The sequence below is a fragment of the Pongo pygmaeus genome, chromosome 13 (genome assembly GCF_028885625.2).
Source record: "Pongo pygmaeus isolate AG05252 chromosome 13, NHGRI_mPonPyg2-v2.0_pri, whole genome shotgun sequence".
NCBI classification, from domain to species: domain Eukaryota; kingdom Metazoa; phylum Chordata; class Mammalia; order Primates; family Hominidae; genus Pongo; species Pongo pygmaeus.
The window spans coordinates 114,216,518-114,238,238 of NC_072386.2; the positions used below are offsets into that span (position 1 = coordinate 114,216,518).

General features: G+C 41.8%; 1 protein-coding gene across 22 annotated transcripts in view; it reads right to left on the reverse strand.

Annotated features, from left to right (window-relative positions):
- Nucleotides 1-21,721, reverse strand: part of DENND1A (DENN domain containing 1A) — a 542,897-nt gene that overhangs the window by 173,741 nt on the left and 347,435 nt on the right. For all 22 annotated transcript variants that reach the window (XM_054501506.2, XM_054501505.2, XM_054501502.2 and 19 more), the window contains one exon: nt 2,446-2,571. In XM_054501506.2, the coding sequence (XP_054357481.1) occupies nt 2,446-2,571 (126 nt within the window). The remainder of the gene's footprint in view (nt 1-2,445; nt 2,572-21,721) is intronic.

Below are 21,721 nucleotides of genomic sequence, written 5' to 3' on the forward strand. Positions count from 1 at the left end.
TTGAGACTTCTTGCTGTTCATCTCCCACATTTGATCTATTGCTGAGTCTTGCTACTTCTTTCATGGTCCCTGTTCCTGATGGAGCCACCCAGGGCTCTCTTCTGAGTTCCCATAACACTCCTCTAACTGGTTTCTCTGCCTCCAGCTCTCCTTTTAGTCCATCACTGTACTACTGCTCAAAGGTAACTTCAGTCATATCACATTTCTGCTCAAAAACTTACACTCCTCACAGGGTAAAGTTCACTCTCTTAGCGTAGCATCCAAGGCTCTGCCATATTTGGCTCTATCCTCTCCCGCAGTCCCATCTCCCCACCCAATTGCTCCAAAGAAAATGGCGCACTCACTGGCTATGAGGGGCCCTGCCTCCAAGCCTTTGCTTCCTCAGTTACCTCCACCCCCACTCTAGGAAGGGATGCTCCTTTCTTTCTTTTCTCAAACCTTACTCATCAGACCCAGTTCAAGTTTCACCTTCCTGATGAAATGTGTTATGGCTCAATTGATCCTCAGGAAGGATAGGCAGGCTTAGCCTCATTTCACAGGTGAAGAAACTGAAGTTTAAATGGATTAAATGGCTTGCTCAACTTTTAGACAGCTAAGAAGTGCAGAGCCAGGCTTGAAACTCCAGGGCTTCTGTCCTTAAATCTAGTGCCTTCCAGCGCCTTGTACAAGTACAACGATAAACTCCTCCCGTGGAGGAGCCTGTGCCCAGATCCTGCAGCAGCAATATGCCCCGAACTTCAGCTGCGTTTGGATTCCAGATGCACACACACCAACAATGAGATCACTGCAAGAGTGAAAATACTTCAAGTCTGTCCGTTCCCAGCAACCCAAGCAAAGGATTGGGCCAGTTGTCCTACTCATTCCCATTTTAAAGGGGTGAAGACAACTGTATTTTCCTTGAATTGTGCCAGCTGTCACTGCTTTGAACCTGATTGGTTTGGCTGGACCCAAGATTGTGACAAGTAATCAGAGCCATGTCACTTTGAGACTAGCAGGACACTATCAAGAACTGGCTTTAAGCTGAAGGGCTTTTGAGAAACCTAAGGGAAATACGTCTCAGGAAGCAAAAAGAGAGTGTATCCCTTCTACTATGTGAGCACACAGTGATGATGACACTGCCCAAAGCTCAGGCAGCCTAGAGAGTAAGGCCTAAGTGCTAGATGGATAAAAAGGAGTAGGAGGGTGGGGTTAGGACGCTGCTCCCTGAGCACCCACTACCCCGGCCACTTCACAGAGAGCAGGTCCCGGGTGATGGGGAAACAAGGTGTTTGCTGTTACTCTTTGTGTTTTACTTGAATACACGACGGAGTCAGAGCAGTAAAGACACTTACCAATGTATAATTGCGGCTTACAAGGAAGCGTGACCCCTGCTCACAATCAGAATTTCTAAAAAGAATGCATTGCCTCACATGCCCTCATCTTTTGTCATTTGATCTAATTAAATGCTACAGGTTAAAGTAAAAATAGAAACAAACAGCCTCGGCCTATGGGCAGTGCAGCCAGTGCTGGTCCCTCACACCCAACTCTGATTCCGACTCCGACTAGGCTGGGTGTGATAGCGTCACTCACCCGTTCAAGACGAAGGCAGCCCTGTGCTCCTGGGAGAACAGGCCTGTCAGCAAGGTTTCCCTCCAACATTCTCTCCTCTACAGGGTGACCAGGTCCCTAGGCCAGTTCCTGCATTCTCCTCAGCCAGAAGGCCAAGAGTAGGCCAAGGAGAGAAATAGCAAAGAAGCTAAGAGGACTGCTACTGTCCTTGGTTTCAGAGAAGACTTGCTGTCTTCACATCCTTGCAATCACGAGTCACCTCATGAGGCAGGCAGGGGACATAGATGAGTCAACGAGGCCCAGAAAGGGGGAAGGGCCAGAGGTGGGCAAGGTCACTTCCCGGTCCTCATTGTGGTCACTTACACCAAGACCACTCTCAGGAGCCATGAGGCATGAGACCCAGGAGGCTCTGCTTTCTCAAGCGTGCGGGAGTGGTCCCTTGAAAGAACAGGGGTGGCGAGACCCAGTGGGAAAGCAGGGGCTCTGGGGCCATCTGGCTCTTCCGGGCTAAGTTGTTTCTCTTCCCTGAGTCTTGGTTTCCTCATTTGTAAAGTGGAGCTGATCATCACTACTGCACAGGTGCACTGTGAAGCCCCAGGGAGAGCAGGTGAGTGTGAGGGGCCTGGCGCTGGATCTGACGCAGTTGGGGCTTACTGTCTAGGGTGGCGCACAGGGCGTAACAGCCCCCAGAGCAGTGAGGGTCTCACACATGATAGCACAGCCTCCTTGTGTTGAGAGGTATGGCAAGGGGAGTACACTGTCCCCCACCACAAACACACACAAGCTCTTCTAGATGAATCTGGAAACCAGAAGAATCATGGCATTTCTTGTGGCCCCTGATTTATGCTTCTCAGCCCTGACCAAACACGGGCTCTGTGACATGCCAAGGCTACTCACCGGCTCGATTTTCAGAGCGTTTCGGTAGCTACCGAAGAAAGCGGCCTGGGCCTTGAGGAACGCTCTGGCCACACCATCCCCAGTGGTTGTGGAGACCTTTTTCAGCCTGTTCTTCAGGGAAGAGATCTGGTGATGGAAAGAAGGAAAACACAGGTTGAGGACAGCGTCAAAGTAGGGTGGCTGACTAAGCCCACTACATATGAAGCCCTGGAAGATCCTATGGATGGCAGGATCCATTTGCTATTTCAGTCACTAGGAGGACAAAAACATGTTCAGGCTGGGTGCAGTGGCACACAACTGTAATCCCAGCTACTTGGGAAGCTGAGGCACGAGAATCACTTGAACCCGGGAGGCAGAGGCTACAGTGAGCCGAGATTGTGCCATTGCACTCCAGCCTGGGCGACAGAGCGAGACTCAGTCTCAAAAAAAAAAAAAGCGTTCAGAATTAGGGCATGTTTTTGAAATTTAAATGAATGTTGTTCCTATTAGAACATGTCTAATAAAAACAAAAACAATTTTTAATGACTTACTCCATGCCAGGTAAGCACTTTTGCATACATTTTACAATTTAGTTATTTTAACAATCCGGAGAGGAAGGGATTAATGTTCCCATCTTACAAGGGTAAAACAGCCTCAGGGAGGTTAGGCTACATACCTAGCAACAAACTCAAGACATGGCCACATTCCAATCAAAGTCTTGTAGTCCGAGCCCAAACTCAGACTTTCAGTTCCCATTCTATTCCCTCTTAAAGCTACTTACAAATGTTAGAATAAAGGCTTATTTATATTTCTCACACATCATACTCTAAAGGAAGTGTGGCAGCTTATACTAATAGACACATACTCAAGAGGTTAAAACAAAAAACTCGGAAGTGATGGTAATGGGCAAAGAAGCAGGTAATACATTTGGTATATAAATGTAAGCCATCAGGTCTTATATGGTGGCTAGAAATGAGCTTAAATTTGACTTAAAGGCCTCCTAGTAGCCAAAGCAAGGAGGGAAATATGAAGGTTGTGAGATTCCACAGGTCCACGTACTACAAACAAACCCGCTGGCCAAATGAATAAAGATTTTCCTGAAAAGTGAGACATAAAAAACAATGTAGGAAAGACTGTGTGACATGGTGGCTGTTGCCCTCAACATCAAGCGTCCTGGACTATTTCTAACATGCCCTTCCTTCATTTCAAGATGCCACGCTTCAGAGCACACCTTTCACGCTGCGTTCCCCATAAGAGGAATTGTGCGACGTGGTGACCTCGAATTATCCATTCACTCAACAAGTATTTATTATTTCCTACGTACCTAGGACTATGTTAGGCGTTGAGAATACAAGGGATACAATGAAATCACACATGGGTCTTGCCCTCATTCAGCTGACATTCTAGTGAGAAAAACAGGAATGCATGTGGCATTGCTACTGTGACGAGCCTGTAATAGAGCTTGTCAAGGAGGTCAAGGAAGGCTTCCTGGAGGGCAACAAGCTTGCACTAAGATCTGAAGGATGGGTGAGGGTAGTTAACTCAGCAAAGAGGGGTGAGCACCGCGTGCTAAGTACGGGAAGTGGCGTGCAAAGGCCCTGCAGTGAACAAGAGTTCAGGGAACAGAAAGAACCCCAGCTTCAGTGGAGAAAATGAGGGGAATATGGCTTGAAATGAGGCTGGAGAGAAAGGCAGGGGCCTGAAGGGATTTTTTTCCTTCATCTTGAGAGAGAAACAGAAAACTACTGATTGGTTTTAAGCATGCAGGTAACATATCAAGAGCACGTTTCACAGAAACGAATTCTGTAAGAGACCAGCTACTGGTATGACATCATTTAAAGACAAAACTTAAGATAAAATAGAAAATTAGATTTAGGTAGTCCATGAATCTTTTACAGATTTTTAGTATGAATGAGTGAAGATTATTTTTCTGGGAGCAGGATCCACAGCTTTCCTCAGATTCCTAAAGTGCCCGTGACCCTAGAAATGTTAAGAACCACTTGCTGAGAAGTCTGGGGGAAAAAAATCTGATCTGGGAAGGACTAGATATACTTTAGAAATGATCCACGCACATTATGTCTTGTTCCCAAGCTTCTGATAAGAAAAACTTTTAATAGCTTATTGAGACATATTTCACATATAAAATTCATTCATTTAAAGTACAGTTTGGTGGTTTTTAGTATAGTCACAAGACTGTACAACCATCACTACTAACTCCAGAACATTTTTATCACCCCCGAAAGAAACCTCATACTCATTAGCTGTCACTCCCCATTCCTTACCAATTTTACCCCCACACCAGACCCCAGCAACCACGCACCTTCCTTCTGTCTCTACAGGTTTGCCTACTCTGGACATTTCATATAAATGGAATTAACAATAGGTAGTCTTTTGCCATCAGATTATTTCCCTTAGCACAGTGCTTTATGAACAAGATTCGTCCATGTTGTAGCATGTGTCAAGACTTCATACTTTTTATGGCTAAATAATATTCCACTGATGGATAGACCACATTTTATCAATCTGTTCATCTGCAGATGGACATTTGGGCTGTTTCTACTTCTTGGCTGTTATGAATAATGCCGCTATGAAGACTCGTGCAAGCTTTTGTGTGGAGACAACGGAAATTTTGAGGCGACAATCTGAAAAGCAAAAATCCTCTGCCAGACCTTATGCAATGAAGACAAGCTGGAAGGATACACGAAGTCACCAAGCACAGTGCTCAGTGCATAGGAAGCCATTCATAAATGTGAACTGTGTACAGGAAAACAATCCTTTGCTGTTGATAAAGGGCATGCCTCATGTTTGGACACTAAACTGAGTGAAGATGGGACTGATACCCTCCTCTGATAAGTTAGAAGCCATGGGGACGTGCCCAGCGCTTTGGGAAGCCGAGGCAGGAGGATCGCTTGAGGCCAGGAGTTCAAAACCAGCCTGGGCAACACAGTGAGATCCCATCTCTATAAAAAATATAAGAAGATTTAGCCGGCCATGGTGGCACATGCCTGTAGTCTCAGCTACTTAGAAGGCTGAGGTGGGAGGATTGCTTGAGCCCAGGAGTCTGAGGTTGCAATGAGCTATGATTGCATCGTGGCACTCCAGCCTGGGTGACAGAGCGAGACCCTGTCTCAAAAAAAAAAAAAAGGAAAAGGAAAAAGCCCTGGGAACATACACTGAGCGGGTAGTTACCCCACCTCTACTCCAAGAGGGGAACATGGAAAACAATCTTCCTTTGGAAGCAGTTTGAAGGCTATCTCAACATCCGGGTATCTTTAACTGGTTTATTATGACCTCCCCTTATCAGGGACACATGAGCCCCAGCCCCACAGTGATGAGAGCCCCTGAGGAGCAACGCAGGCCACTCAGCACCCAGGCTGACTCTGCCACGGACTTCCACCCACAAAGAGAAGTACGAAAAAACAGCACGCTCTATTAACATGCTAAAAATACTACCCACTCCGTGCCCTGCCCCCAAAATAAAAATAAAAATCCTGCCCCTCCCAGGGACGACAGTGACATTTCCATCCTTTGAAATGGTGCAAGCCACTGTCGCTCTCCTTCTGGCTCCTCAAAGGCCTTGGGCTACCTGTGCCGCAGATTATTCCTCACTTAACCTTCCCTGGCCTTTCTCTTTCATTCGGGAGGTGTTTAATTACCTTGGATTCACAACGCTGCACTTCAGGTGAGCCTCTCCTAATGGCCTCATTACCATTTTACACAAAAAAGGAGTCGTTGATTGTAACTGAGCAAATACGAGTGTGTTCCTTCCTGCCTGCCCCAGCTGGTCTGAAACTAGCCAAGTGGTCCTGGGCTCCTGATGCCCCTGTGACCACTCAGGCCAGGACTTTTGAAGACCTCCTGTCACCCTGCAACATGGAGAAGCTTTTGTCTTGACCTGCCAGCACCTCAAACTTTGAAACTGCAAGTGTCTGTGCATCTGATCGCTGGGGAGTAGCATTTGTCCTTTAAATAAAAGTGAGGGAAGAAAATTTCAGGTTTAAGTAACACAGAGTCATATATCTAAAGCTGAACTTGCCCTCAGTACCCTGAGGGGTGCTGGTCAAATCATTAACATTGGGATTCATCAGGGGTAATTTGGGTGTGTTGTAAGTGCTGGTGAGGATGGCTTCCTCCTTTAACCAGGTGTTATAGGAGGAAGACAAGGCAAAGGAAAGAGGGGGCAAAACTGAACTTGCCAGCTTCTGTCTAAGGCACCCTTTCCCCTCTGTGTGCCATCTTGGTTACCGCAGCATCATCCGGCCAGTCTCCTGGGCCAGGCGTCAGATGTTAGATTCCCTACTTCTCCCTCCTTCCCACAAACATTCTCCACATCTCATCAACACCAACCCAGATATGCCCTGAATCCACCCTCTCCTCTCAGTACCCATGATGTTGGCCCTGCAAATTCAGCTCCATCACCCTCTCTGGCCCAGACTAGTGGAGCAGTTTCCTCAGTGGGCCTTCCTCTGCCTTCAGTTTCTCCTCAATGCCATCCACCCATATCTGTCCTAGTAATCTTGGAAAAACCCAAATCCAATCACTTTGATCCTCCATCAAAACCCTTCAGTGCCCCCGCCCTTCACCATCATCACCTTCAGAAAAACATCCAAACTTCCACAAGCAGTCTGTGCAGGCTGTCCTCGATCAGCCTCACTTCCACCTGTCCCCACTTAATGTTAAACTTGGATATCCAGAAGCACAGGCTACTCTCCAGCCCACTTCCATCTCAGTAGCTCAGTCCTGGCTGTCTCTTGTCCCTTCCTGTCCTGCTTGTGAACATCTATTCAACCTCTGAAAGACCATCCAAGTCTCCATCAATGGGGGCCTCTGAAATACATAATCACACAGCCTCACTAGGAAATATCACATAGCTGCTAAAAAGGACATGGCAGTACTCTACGAACTGACACAAAAAGATGTCCGTGAAATACTGTCGAGTGGGGAAAAACACGCAGGTTGCAGAGTAACATGTACAGCATGAACCATTTAAAAATTATATATAAATATATATGCAGTAAAAATCTAAAATGCTACATTACCAAACTTTAACCATGCAAGGATGCTTTCACTTTCTATTTTACACACTTGATTGTTTTGGTTATCCTTTATAAAAAAGCATATGTTACTTTTATAATAAATAATTAAAATGAGGTATTTTTCTTTAATAGTCAAATTACCCATTGCCTTGGGTTAAGGGAAAGAGGGAATCCAGATGTCCCCCCATCTGTGAAGCCTGCCCTGACCACTAAGTCTGGGCCTCCTTGGACTGAGCAGGTGGTTCCATGGTGAGCTGCAGTTTCTACCTCCTTTCCTGATGGACTGAGTTCCCCACAGGGCCAGCAGCCAGCACAGTTCTTGACTCAGTGTACTCATGCAGTACTTTCTGCCGAATGAAAGAATGAACGAGCAAGTGCTTGACATTGTGAAAGGCATTTTCAGTGGCTGAGCCTCTCTGCTTGGAGGAAAGTCTAGGATCACATTCTTTAGTGACGGATCATTAGAAGAAACTGGTCTCTGTTGGAAAGGACGGGAAGAGAAAGTGATATTCATTCCCCTTCTGTAGAATGCCATTGCTAAGACACAACCACAATGGCAGGAGAAATGAACATCTGCATGCTGAATGAGTCAGAGGGAACAAGGAGACCGGTTTTATACAACCACAAACTTACCACATCCAGTAACACACACAGTATTGCCCCTGCCCCGCCTTCACCCGACCCTGTACCCCTGTTCCTCCTTTCACCGGTCACTGTTCTCAACCTCTCAGGTCCCCTGGCTTCATCTACTCCTCTGTCCCCACTGCACTCCTCAGGCAGTAAAGCATAGAGTTTGAATCACAGAAGCCTAGGTCTAAGATTGGCTTCGCTGGACCTGGCTTCCCTACTTTCTTAACCTTTCTGAGCTTTAGTTCTTTGGCTGTAAAATGAAGTATGTACAACATGTATACATTGTGAGGAGTAAAATATAATGGATATAAAATGAAGAATGGATGTAGCAGAGTGCCTGGCTTTTTTTTTTTTTTTAGTTTAGATTCATCTTTTACCAGTACTATTGCAACAATCTTGGAGCTGGTATCTCTTCCTCTATTCTCTTCCTAGTCTAATTCATCCTTTGCATTGAATTACCTTCCTAAAACAAGAGGTTATATCATGTCATTCCCTCTAAAATTTGTAGTGGCTCCCTACTGTGAATATAATAAAGTCTAAATTCCTTAGCACAATATTTAAGGCCTGTTATGGGCTTGGCTCAAGCTCCATTTGCACCTTTGTCTTCTACTTGATTTCAAAGGCCTCAAAACCCATTCGTAAACCTGGGATATTCTTTATCGTATTCTCTAACAAACTTTTTATTAAAAAATACAAGCCTCCAACTTTCTGTCAGAACAAACAGCTCTTTCTCAGGGCACGATGGCCTATTCCTTTGTTGATTCCTAATCTTTGCAGGTCCCATGCTGGAGATGTGCTGGAAACAGAACTGCAGAGGAGGGAGGGCCTGGCTCCCAAGGACTTCCAGTTTAGCCCCTACAAATCGGCTACAAGTTAGCTTACTACTACCTCAGAAGGGGTTCTCACATTGTATAAACCATCATCCTATTCTTTAGCCCTTTATATACCAGCAGTTTACATGTCTTTCTCCCCAGGAGAATGAAAATACCCTTTTAATACACATTAGTGCTCAACAAGTAGAGTGTTTTTCCTTTATCACTTGGTTGCAACTTCTGGGGCCTGGGAGTGGATGGCAGACTATTGAGTGTTCACCTCTAAGACAATCCTATCTATCTCTTTCCATCAGTGCTGGCACCTTAAGATTTCTCAGCTCTTCTCCACTGCTCTGGAGAAAAAGACTAAAGCCCTAGCCTGACCTGCAAGGCCCCGTTTGATGTGGCCAGTCTCTTTGAGATGAGAGGCTCTTGCGTCCTCCTTTGTGGCTTTAGCCACCTGCACCGGGCTCCGGTCCCACTGGCCTCCCCCTTACCCCAGGACCTTTGCATAGGTTATTTCCGGTGTGGAGTGCTCTCACTCACCATTGCCCCCCTGCCTAGAATTCTGCATTGTCCAACAGAACTTTCTGCAGTGATGGAAATAATCTATCTTCTATCTAATGCCATCCAATATGCTAGCTACTACTGAGCACTTGAAATGTGGCTGGTGTGACTGAGAAGCTGAAACTTTTATTCTATTTCATTTCAATCCATTTAAATGTAAATAGCCATGTGTGAATAGCGGCTACCATATTGGACAACACAGGGCCCTAGGTTGACTACTACTCATCTTTCAGGTCTCAGTTCAAATATCACTTCCTCAGTTGAACTGCTGAGGCTAGACGAAGGTTCCCCTATTATACATTCTCACTGTGTCTTTTGTTTAGGGACACACAACAATGTATAATGATGCATTCTGCAAGCATCCAATTAATGTCTGTCTCTTCTTTTTTTTTTTTTCAGATGGAGTCTCACTTACTCTGTTGCTCAGGCTGGAGTGCAGTGGCACCATCTTGGCTCACTGCAACCTCCGCTTCCTGGGTTCAAGCAATTCTCCTGCCTCAGCCTCCTGAGTAGCTGGGATTACAGGCATGTGCCACCACGCCCAGCTAATTTTTGTATTTTTAGTGGAGATGGAGTTTCACCATGTTGGCCAGGCTGGTCTCAAACTCCTGACCTCAAGTGATCCACCCCCATTGGCCTCCCAAAGTGCTGGGATTACAGGCGTGAGCCACCGCACCCTGCCTAATGTCTGTCTCTTCGATTAGACTGACCAGTCTAGGAAGGCAGGAACCATGTCCATCCTCAGTGCTGGCGCACCTCATTGAGAGGTACAGTTCTAAAAGCCTGGCTCAAGTTAGTCTGTGCAGGTACTGCTTCTCTTTCCTGGGAGTTGCATTAACTGCTGGGTGTCACAGTCGGAGTTGAAAGATTTTTTATTATTATTATTACAAATTAGACACATAGCAGCAGGTGTTGAGGGGCAACAGAGTCACATTTTCCTCCCCCCTTTAAGGACTAAGGCAAGTTGATTAATTCTTCCTTACCTGGATAAAGTAGGCATCAAGGCTTTTTTTCTAAAATCCCATAGGGAATGTGTGCGTCTGGAGAGGGGAGAAGGGGTTAGTGACTTGTTTTCCCATCCTCAGGGGCACAAAAACATTGGCTCCCTCTGCCACTTTCACATCGGCAATGAGAAATGGCAAATTGTCATTTCCATTACATAAGCGTATCTACCTATGCTTTCCTTAGTTCTTGCCTCAAATTCAAAACAAAAAGTCTTAATATGTCAAAGCAATAACACCCTAGTCTCTTTCCCCGGAATAGTTTCTGTAAGAACAAGAAATTTATCAGGAGAAAGGAATAGAAACTAGTGTTTATCAAGCACCCTACTAGTTCCCTAAACAACATGACAAGTATTTTCATATCCAGTATTGTATTAAAATTTCAGAACAAATGGCCTAGGTAGGCACAGCTATCCCCACTACACAGATGAGGAAAGTGAGACCCAGTTCCACATCACACTGACAGTAAGGCAAGGGCAGAAGCCAAAGTCAAGTACAAGTCTGTCTTACTCCAGAGTCTGTGCTACTCCATTGATTCTCACTGTTGCCAGGGTTTCTTACACCACCAAATTAGATATGTCCACGATACTGGTTTATTTTTTCCCGATTTAATATATCTCCATTATTGTTTCCTCTCATTCCTTGCTTTTCTTTTTCTTTCTTGAGAACATGGTTGTACCTTGACCTCAGTTGGCTTTAATTGCTTCTTCTGCATCCCATTTTCCCCTCAAAGATCCTGGTTCTCCATGGGGGAGTGAGGGCTGTGCTATTTATGTGGAGCTCCATGCTGGAGCTAGCTATGACCCTATGAGCCCGGGTCTCTGCTCCCTCCCTCTCCCCTGACAACTTGTGGGCTGTGTATACGTCAGAAAGTTCGTGGCAAGAGTTAGAATTCTAGGCAGCTTTTTGTCAGACAAAAGCATCAATTATCATTATGTGAATGGCTACTTCCTTACGTGTTATAGTGGCTCTGCTGAGCATCCCATGAATAAGCTATCAAATCCTCAGAATGACATCCTTGGAGTAAAAAAGTGCAATTTTAAAACAAAACCAAAAAAGGCCTGTTTCCACTATCTGCCAAATAAAGCTCAGGAGGAGTCTTGCCCACACATATACACTCCAGCCCTCTCCCCATGAGATTAATCTGAGTATCTCACCATTTGAAACTGAAACACACAGTAGTGAAGACTTTTGTGTTTTTCTATTTGTAAATTTTACCTTCCTCCAAATACTTTTTTTTGTTGGCCCAGAGTAAGTGAAATTATCTTTGTTTTCCTTATACAACAATTTAGCTTTAACACACTACACATGCACACACGCACACACACACACACACAATTAATGTAGCCAGAAAATCCTACCAAAGCTACAGGAGACTACAAGATCTGAGCTCAAAGTAAATGTGTATTTATATTATTAGGTGGTCATTCCATAAAAAGATTGCTTCTAACCAAATATGTGCATGCATGTATGCATACACATACACACACATATATCTATCCGGGGAGTGTTTTCAAAGAAGGGTTTTCTCCCCATACTTCTGGCAGTTCAGGTTTAAAGGTCAGATTTAAACTATCACCATGTTTCACAATGCAATCTGTGCAGTGCCGCGTAATGAAATGGTTCAGTAAAGGTGCTCATGGAAATTCTTTTAATTAGGTCTAAGGCTTTTCAGTTGTCAACATGAATAAACCAAGAAGCATTCTCTTGCAAACACAACACACAAAATTAAAGTGTAAGTTACCTTTGAAAAAACTGATATGCACTTGCAAAAGGAAACTTATATGTTTTTTACAACACAACATCCACTAATTTTTTTTAAAAAAGTGGACTAATACCTTTCAAGAACAAAATGGACTGCAAACCAAAAATAAAAGGATTGCTCTATTTCTAATGAACCAGAACATTAATGCCTTTTCTAATGGAAAGTATTTGGAGGAAGACTAAAGTTAATCATAATTAAAAATGTTTATCAAGAGACTAACGACTTTCTTCATGAGCAAAAGCCACCTTTCCATTTAACTATAATTAATTCTACAGATCAGCAGTATCTCAGTCAGACATGTGAATGTCCCACAATGACTCTGGCAAATTGAATGACATATATTAAAAATGAACCAAAATGCACTTCTGCCCTCAGACCCACTATCTGAGGCCCAAAAGATGAGCATATCACAGCAGGAATGCCACCAAGATGCCTGCTTCCCTAAAGCCGTGTTAACAAACTAAACCATAGAGGTTTAGAAATTTTAACCATCAGTTCACAGCTAGAAATTGAAATTCACAAAACTCTAAGAAAACAGTGGGTTGCTTGGGGCAGTTGGGTTGTATTTGCACTGAGCTTTGAGAGAAAAGCAAAACTAAAACTATTCCAGTCACCACCAGGAGTTCAGATTTAGATGAATACAAAGGTGTTCACAAATGCCAACCGAACTTCAGACCTGACATGGAATGAGACAACTCAGATGGAGCAATGGCAGCATGTCATAAACATGTATAATAAATCAATGTCTTGATTGATCAACCGATGAATATATTCTAGTGAACTCTAGGCATGAGGGGACCACACTTCACAGTATATGGATTTACTCTGGGCTCAGACAGACCTGAGTTCAAATTCTGGCTCTGCTCCTGGCTATTATCTGGATGCCTCTAGGCAAGTTACTTGGCTGCTTTTCTTCATCTATAAAAAGGGGATAAAGTACCCTCCCCTCCTTTTTTTTTTTGCAGGATTCTTATGTAGATTAAATGTCAAGATTTTCAAATGACCTAGCACAGTGCCTGGCACACAGTAGGGGCCTAAACGATGGTGACTATTCTTCCACGCTAGCTCAACTCCAAAGCCAAAACTACCCAAGCCTTTATTTTAGCATCGAAAAGAATCATGGGTTCACAATTAACATTTTCTAGGGCATCAATTACTGAAATGTCACTCATTATGCTGAGCCTAGTGGATTTATTTAGTGACCCAAACTTGGTGTGTATTTGGGAGTTAATGAAGAGCTTGGTGTTTACAAAGATAAAAGTGGGGTTTGTCTCAGCCACAATCCTGGGCTGAATGGATATAGATTTCCCTGCTTAGGGATGTGGCCAGGCCGGATTCATGGTGGATCACATGGATACATCCACACAGAGCGAGATATCTCCCAAGGGGATCCGGGCATCTCCACCTCCTCAGGGGAGGAAAAAAAAAAAAAAAACAGGAAGGGGGGTGGGAAGTGTGTATAATAGATGTGTTTCACAGTGTCCCCGCTGTGATGAACAACTTGATCCACTTACAGTTCCAAACACATGATGCATAAAAGAGCTGACAGAAATTCAATTCTTGCAAAGAAAAGCATCTGCTCTCTAGTGGGAACGGCCAAATATTAAGCAGTTTTAAGGCAGGGCAAAGACCTAGAGGAGCACACTTCATTATCTAGATAGCTAGAGTAAAGAAATGCAGAGGATTACAAACGAACGAAAAAGTAGCCAAGATTCCAAGCATTAATTACCCGGGGTAAAATGATTCAAGTTAAATCTTTGTTACGACAAATATTAAACCCAGCTGTGTTTATGTAGCAGTTGTGAAAAAGAAGAAAAAAAGAAATCCGTGTACAATATCTGTGAGCTCTGCCAGTTAATTGAATTCGCTGGCAGCACTTCCTCCACCACGAGCCAAACATCCTCAAAGATAAAATGTAGCTTTTAAACAGACCTGGGAAAAACAGAATCAAGAAATTTCAACTAATAAAACACAACTCTTTACTGGTATAAAAGTAAAGTAAAATTCAGTAATGAAAGGAAGGAAGTCTCTTAAACATTTACTGCATTCCAAAGCTTGGAATTGTGGTTTATTGCTGAGGTCTCTTCTGATGTCCCACAGGGCTCCTGCTCCAGCATCTTTAATGAAGTCCCATAAACTCCCATAAAATCCTCGATTGTTGACAAATCATACACACACGCTTAGGCAAGGCTCACTGGACCACGATGCTCCCTTCCTGAATGAATGAAATTTACAAGTCACAGCGTGGACAGTGTTGCCAAGTGGCCCAAGACAGAACACGGATGGACAAACAACTCCTTAAAAGCACAAGGGATGAATGACTGGATGCTGGTCACAGGTGATACTAAGAATTCTCTCTAGCACACTGTCCCCTGACCCCAAGTCCAATATCAGTAGATATGGGGTGGGGAAAAGCTTTGATCAGATTCTAGAAACCAGCAAAGCAGCAAGAGGTGGGATCCAACACTCGACCCTTAGTCTGGGACTCCTGGTAGCATGAATTTTATCACATCATTCCCTGGCTTAATCATCTTAGTAGATGCCCCACTGCCCCAAACTTGAAGTCCAAACTTGTTTTTGTGACCATTCCCAATCTGGTCCCTCCTGTCTATTCGGGTCTCATCTTTTGTCCCTCCCAACCATACACCCTATGTTCTAGCCGTAATAAACTGTTAATTCCTGGTTCACACCTCCAACCTCCATGCATTCAATTCTCATCCCCCAGTGTGTTCATCGCTCCTTTCCAGGAAGGATGACTGTTTCTCAAATGTTTCCATGTCCCCATGGCTCAATACACTGAGCATACACCCAAAAAACCTTAGCTAAATGAATAATGAACAAATAATCTCCATACCTGAAGTGGCTATAGATCTGCCCATTTGGAAGACTCTGAACTAGAAACATCCAGAGTCTCCTGTGTATGGAAGCAAAGCTGTCAGTAAAAAGTATAAATGGGTAGAAGAGCAATGGCAAGAGATGAGGCAGGAGAGATGGAGAGAAAGTGGATTACAAAGGCCCATATTATGGAGCCTGAATTTCACGAAGAGAAAAATGAGGCGCCACTAAAGGTTTTCAGTTGGGGAGTGGTCTCCATGCTCTGTGATACACCTTTGTTTATAGCCTGGAGGATGGATGGAGACTGGAGAAGTGGGGGCAAAACTGGCAGTCCAGCCTACATTAGCTCTTCTAACCAGCCTGGGACCTCACTGAGAATAAAGGTTATGTGTTAATCACCTCCATACTCATTATACCCAATATAAAGCCTACCACATAGTAGGTGCTCAGGAAATGCCTGCTGAATGAATAAACATTCTATCAGAAAATACTAACAAAAATGCATTAACAGGGTAGAAATATCAAGTCCACAAAAAGGCCTAGTCCCTCGCTTCTGGAATCAAATGCATTGTTGACTCACAGGGAAAGATCACACACCAGTTCCTACAAGCCCTGTAGAATATCTCAAGAGTCTGAGGGTTCTGGGCCTTTGAAGAAATATGGCGTGGAGAAGGCCAGGGCTTGAGATAAACATGAAGTCTGTAAACAGGCCTTTAGATCTAAAAGAAGGAGTATTCTTGCCATATTTTTCCTCCAAAATCCATAGCTAGGGAACAATGCAATATTGTCAGTGAAAACACTACATTAGCAACTTTCATGGAACATAGCAAGGTATAAGGCATTAACCTTGCCAACCTCATTTTTTTTGTAGGGTAAAAAAAAGCTAACTCAGACAAGATTATACATTTGAGACTAAATTATCTAGGCATCTAGCACAAAGCCGAGCCATCCTGCCTCCAAAGTTACCCTTTGCTCATGTACATAAATCATCTAAAAATCAGCAGAGTTGTTCTGAAAGCTACTTAATATTGGAACTCCACCTTTAAAATTAATTTCCAAGGCTGCTACTTTTAAAAATTAACTAAGTCATAACTGATATATAATAGAATGGATACACTTAAAAAGCACAGTCCAGTGAGTTCTGACCAATGTCTACACGTGTGTAACCACCTCTACAATCAAGAAACAGAACAGCTCCTTCACCACAAAAGGTTGGATGGTGCCCCTTGGCAGTCAGGCCCTGCCTCCTCCTTCCCAGCCCAAGGCAACCACTGATCTGCTTTCACCCACTATAGACTAGCTTTCTCTCTTTATTTTACATAAATGAAATCCTACAGTGCTGTGTGTCTGGCTTCTTTTGCTCAGTGTGAATTAAGATTCATTCATGTTGCTTGGTTTATCAAACATTTGTTACTACAGAATACTGAGTAAATATATAAACATAAGGGATATAATACATTGTTTATTTATCCATCTACCACTTGATAGACATTTCGGTTACTTTCAGTTATTGTTCTCTATGAATAGAGCTGCCATAAACATTCATGTACAAGCCTGTTTGGATATAGTTTCATTTCTCTTGGGTAAATAGCCAGGTGTGGGATTGTTGGGTTGTATGGTAGGCCTAAGTTTAACTTCATGAGATATTGACAAACTGTTTTCCAAAGTGGTTGTACTGTATTGTACTCCCATCAGCCGTGATGAAAGCTCCACATAAATGCTTCCACATCTTTGACAATACTTGGTGTTGCCAGTGTTTAAATAATTTTAAAGTCAGGTTTATTGAGGTATGATTTACATACCTTAAGATTCACCATCTTTAGTGAATACTTCCAAGAATTTTGAAAGATGCATGTAGTCATATATCTATCACCACAATCAAGATACAGACGGTCCATCATCCCCCAAATTTCCCTTGTTCCACTTTTAGTCCTGGCAACCACTCAGCTGTTTCTAGCTTTATAGTTTTGCCTGTTCCAGAATGTCAAATAAATGGATTCTGTCACTTCTAATGTATTTGAGATTCATCCATTTTGTGGAATAGATCAGTAGTTAGTTTCTTCTTCTTGATTGTGGAGTAGCCTTCTATTTTATGGGTGTACCACTGATTGTTTATACATTAACCAGTTGGGGGACGTCTGTATTGTTTCTGGTTTGGGTTGCTAAAAACATACACATACATATGTTTTCATTTTCTTGGGCAAATACCTAGGTGTGGGATCGCTTGGTCATACAGTAAACATATGTTTAAAATATACATCTATAAGAAATTCAGCCTTTTTATTTTAGCCGTACCAGTGGGTACGCAGTGGAACCTTGTTGTGACATTAATTTGTACCCTCATGACTAATGATGCGGAGTATCTTTTCATGTGCGTATTGGCTATTTTAATATCTTTTTGTGATGTGTTTCTTCAAATATTTTACTCATTTTAATTGAGCTATCTTCTTGCTATTGAGTTTTGGAATTTTAAAATATATTTTGGATAAAAGTCCTTTTTTAGGTATAAGTGTTAAGAATATTTTATCTCATTTTGTCTGTGGCTTGCCTCTTCATTTTTTAAATGATGCTTTTGGGGAGCATAAGTTTTTATCTTTCATGACGTCCAATTTATCACTTTTTTATTTATGATGTGTGCTTTTTATGTCTTAAGAAATTTTTGCCTACCCCCAGTTCATGAGGATTCCCTCTCATATTTTTTTTCTAGTCATTTGATTGTTTTTGCTTCTATTTTTAGGTCTATAATCTATTTTGAGCTAATATTTGCATGAGGTAAAAGTCGAGGCTTCTTTTTTTTCCTTATAGATATCCAGTTGTTCCAGCACATTTGTTGGAAAAAAAGATCCCTCTTCTTTCCCTTTTGAATTACTTTGGCATATTTGTTGAAAAATCAATTGACCACTTATGTGTAGGTCCAATTCTGGACTTAATTTTGTTCTATTGATTTATATGTCTTTCTACGCTGTCTTGATTACTGTAAGTTTATAGTGAGTCTTGCAAACAGGTAATATAAGTCCTACAACTTTGTTCTTCTCTTTCAACATTGTTTTGGCTATTCTAGATCTTTTGCATATTCATATACATTTTAGAATCAGCTTGTCAAGTTTACCAAAAAGAAAGCCATCTGGAATTTGGTTGGGATTATATTGAATCTATAGATCAATTTAGGGAAAATTAACATCTTAAAAATATTGAGTAAAAAAATATTGAGTCTTCCAATCCAAAACATGGAATAGCTCTCCATTTATTTAGGTCTTTTAAATTTTTTCTCAGAAATGTTTCATAGCTTTCAGGATACAAATCTTCAACATATTTTCTTAAATTTATTCCTAAGTATTTTGTGTTTTGTATGCTATTTTAAATGGTACTTTAAAAAATCTCATTTTCAATTGCTTGTTACTAGTATATAGAAATACATTTGATTTTTGTATACTGACTTTATCCTGCACCCTTGCTAAATTCATTTATGAGACTCCTTAGAATTTTCCACAAACACGATCAAGTTGTCTGAATAAAGAGAATTTCACTTCTTTCTAATCATTAAGGCTTTACCTCTTTTCCCCGTCTTAGTGAACTGGTGGGAACCTCCAGTACAATGTTGAATAGAAATAAGAAGAGCAGATACCTATTTTTCATTCTCACGGGGAAAGAAATCAGTCTTTCACCATTAAGTATGATGTGAGCTGTAGGTCTTTTCTAGATGCTCTCTATCACAGTGAGAATACTTCATTTTCTAGGAGTTCTTATCATGAATACTGCCGAATTTTTCCTAAAATTTTTTTTTTGCATATATCTTGTTATTATTTTCCTTTTTAGTTTATTGATATAGGTTTTTCAAATATTTAGCCAACCTGTATTCACATCTTTTAAAAAGGTTATTATCCTGTTTTATATATTGCTGGATTCAATTTGATAATATTTTGTTAAAGATTTTTGCATCTATATTGGTCTGTAGTTTCCTTTTTTTTTTTGTAAATTATTTATCTGGTTTTCAAGTTGGGGTAAAGCCGACCTCATAAAATAAGGTGAGACATCTTCCTTTTACTTCTGTTTTTTGAAAAAGTTGGTGATAAAATTGTATTAGTTCTTCTTAAATATATGATAGAATTCACCAGGGAGGCTCTCTGGGCCTAGAGTTTTCTTTGTGGGAAAGTTTTATGGATTTAAAATTCTTTAATAGAAATAGTGCCATTTTTCTATTTCTTCTTGAGTCACTTTCTGTAATTCAAGGAATTTGTTCATTTTACCTAATTTGTGAAAATTGTAGACATAAAGTTATTCATAATACTCCCTTCTTTTTCTAAAATGAACTTTCATTTTGAAATATTTTTAGATTTACAGAAAAGTTACAAAGATAGTACAAAGAGGACCTATATTCTCCTTACCCAGTTTCAGTTTCCCCTAAACAGGGGTGTTGAAGGGAGAGAATGCAGTCATGGGTTCTTAGTTTGTTTCTGGTTGGGCCAGCAAAGCCTCTTCCTCATCCCTCTTTTCCACTTACCACTAGAGAGAGAAACTAAAAGCTATGGCTTTGGGCTGCTAAAAGCCTAAAACAAAACAGAACAGCCACAACAACAAAGTGGGGCGGGTTGGACAAGCTTTGCATATCTTAGATTACCACCATACATTTGTCAAAACTAAGAAACGAACAATAGCACATTAGTATTAACTAAACTCCAGACTTTATTGTGATTTCACCAGTTTTCCATTCATGTCATTTTTCTATCCCAAGATCCAATCCAGGATCCTACATTGCATTTAGTTGTCATGTCTCCTTAGTCTCTGGTTTAGAACAGTTTGTCTTTCCTTTGTTATGACCTTGACAGTTGTGAGAAATGCTGGTCAGATATTTTGTAGAACAGCAATCCCACAACCTTTTTGGCACCAGGGACCAGTTTCATGGAAGACAATCTTTTCATGGACTGGTGGGGGTGGTGGAGAGGTGCAAGGGAGGATGGTTTTGGGATGAAACTGTTCCACCTCAGATCATCAGGCATTAGATTCTCATAAGGAGCACACAACCTACATCCCTTGCATACAAAGTTCACAACAGGGTTCACGGTCCTTTGAGAATCTAATGCCGCTGCTGATCTGACAGGAGGTAGAGTGCTCAGGTGGTCATGCTCACTCGCTGCTCACCTCCTACTGTATGGCTGGGTTCCGAACAGGCCATGAACTGGCACCAATCCACAGCCCAGGGGTTGGAGACCCCTGTTGCAGAATGTTCCCAAATTTGAATTTCTCAGAAGTTTCTGCATGATTAGAGTGGATTTTTGGAAAGAATACCACAGAGGTGAAATATCCTCATTACATCACATCAGTGGTTATATGATATCCACATGACATCACTGGTGATGTTAAAATTGATCGTTTGGTTAAGGTAGTGTCTGCCAGTTTCTCCACTAAAGTTACTCTTTTTCTCTTTACACACACTGTTTTTTAGGAATAAACACATTCTAGCCCACACCCAAGTAGGGTCAAGGGGCGATTAAGCCCCTTCTCCTGGACAGGACAGTATTTACAAATATTATTTGGTATACTTGTATAAGGATGATTTGTTTCTCTGCCCCTCAACTCTCTTTTGATCAGCATTTGGCTGGCATATCTTTTCTATCCTTTTACTTTTCATCTATTTGACTCTTCATATTTAAAGTAGAATTCTTATAGAAATTATACAATTGGGTCTTGCTTTTTTATATAATAACCTCTGTAAATTGGAGTGTCCAGACAATGTATGTTTAATGTAAAAACCAACATAGTTGAATAAATCTATCATCTTGCTAACTTTTCTATTTGTTCCATCTGTTGTCATGTTTACTCTTTCCCCACAAAATGTTTTGGACCTTACTGGCTTATTAGCTATATATCTCTGTCTTATTTTTTCCTCCCTTAGTGGACCTTGTAAGGTTTACAACATAAATCTCTAACTTAATACGGTCTACCTTCAAATAATATTATGCCAGTTTTTGTATACAGGTAACATAACAACCTTTAAACAGAATACTTCTATTCTCCACCCCCTACTGGTATTATTACCAGCAGAATACCTCCACTGGTATTATTTTTACTTGAAATACTCAATTAACTTTTTTAGAAATTACAAATGAGAAAATAAGTTTCTTACATGTACCCATATATTTACTATCTGTGGCTCTCTTCACTTCCTTACAATTCAGATTTCCCTATAATATCATTTTTCCCTGCTGAAGAACTTCTTTTGTAGTGCAGGTCTGCTGACAATGATTTCTCCAATTTTGTATCTGTTTTAAAAAGTCCTAGTTTTGCCTTTTTTTTTTTTTGAGATGGATTCTAGCTCTGTTTCCCAGGCTGGAGTGCAGTGGTGCAATCTCGGCTCACTGAAACCTCTGCCTCCTGGGTTCAAGCGATTCTGCCACCTCAGCCTCCTGAGTAGCTGGGATTACAGGGACCCGCCATCATGACTGGCTAATTTTTGTACAGATGGGGTTTCACCATGTTGGCCAGGCTAGTCTTGAACTCCTGACCTCAGGTGATCCACCTGCCTCAGTGCTTTCATTTTTGAAGGATATTTTCACTGGATATAGAATTCTGGGTTGATAAAAATTATCTTTCATTACTTTAAAAATGTCATTCCATTGTCTTCTGCCTTAAATGGTCTCTGGCAATAAGTCT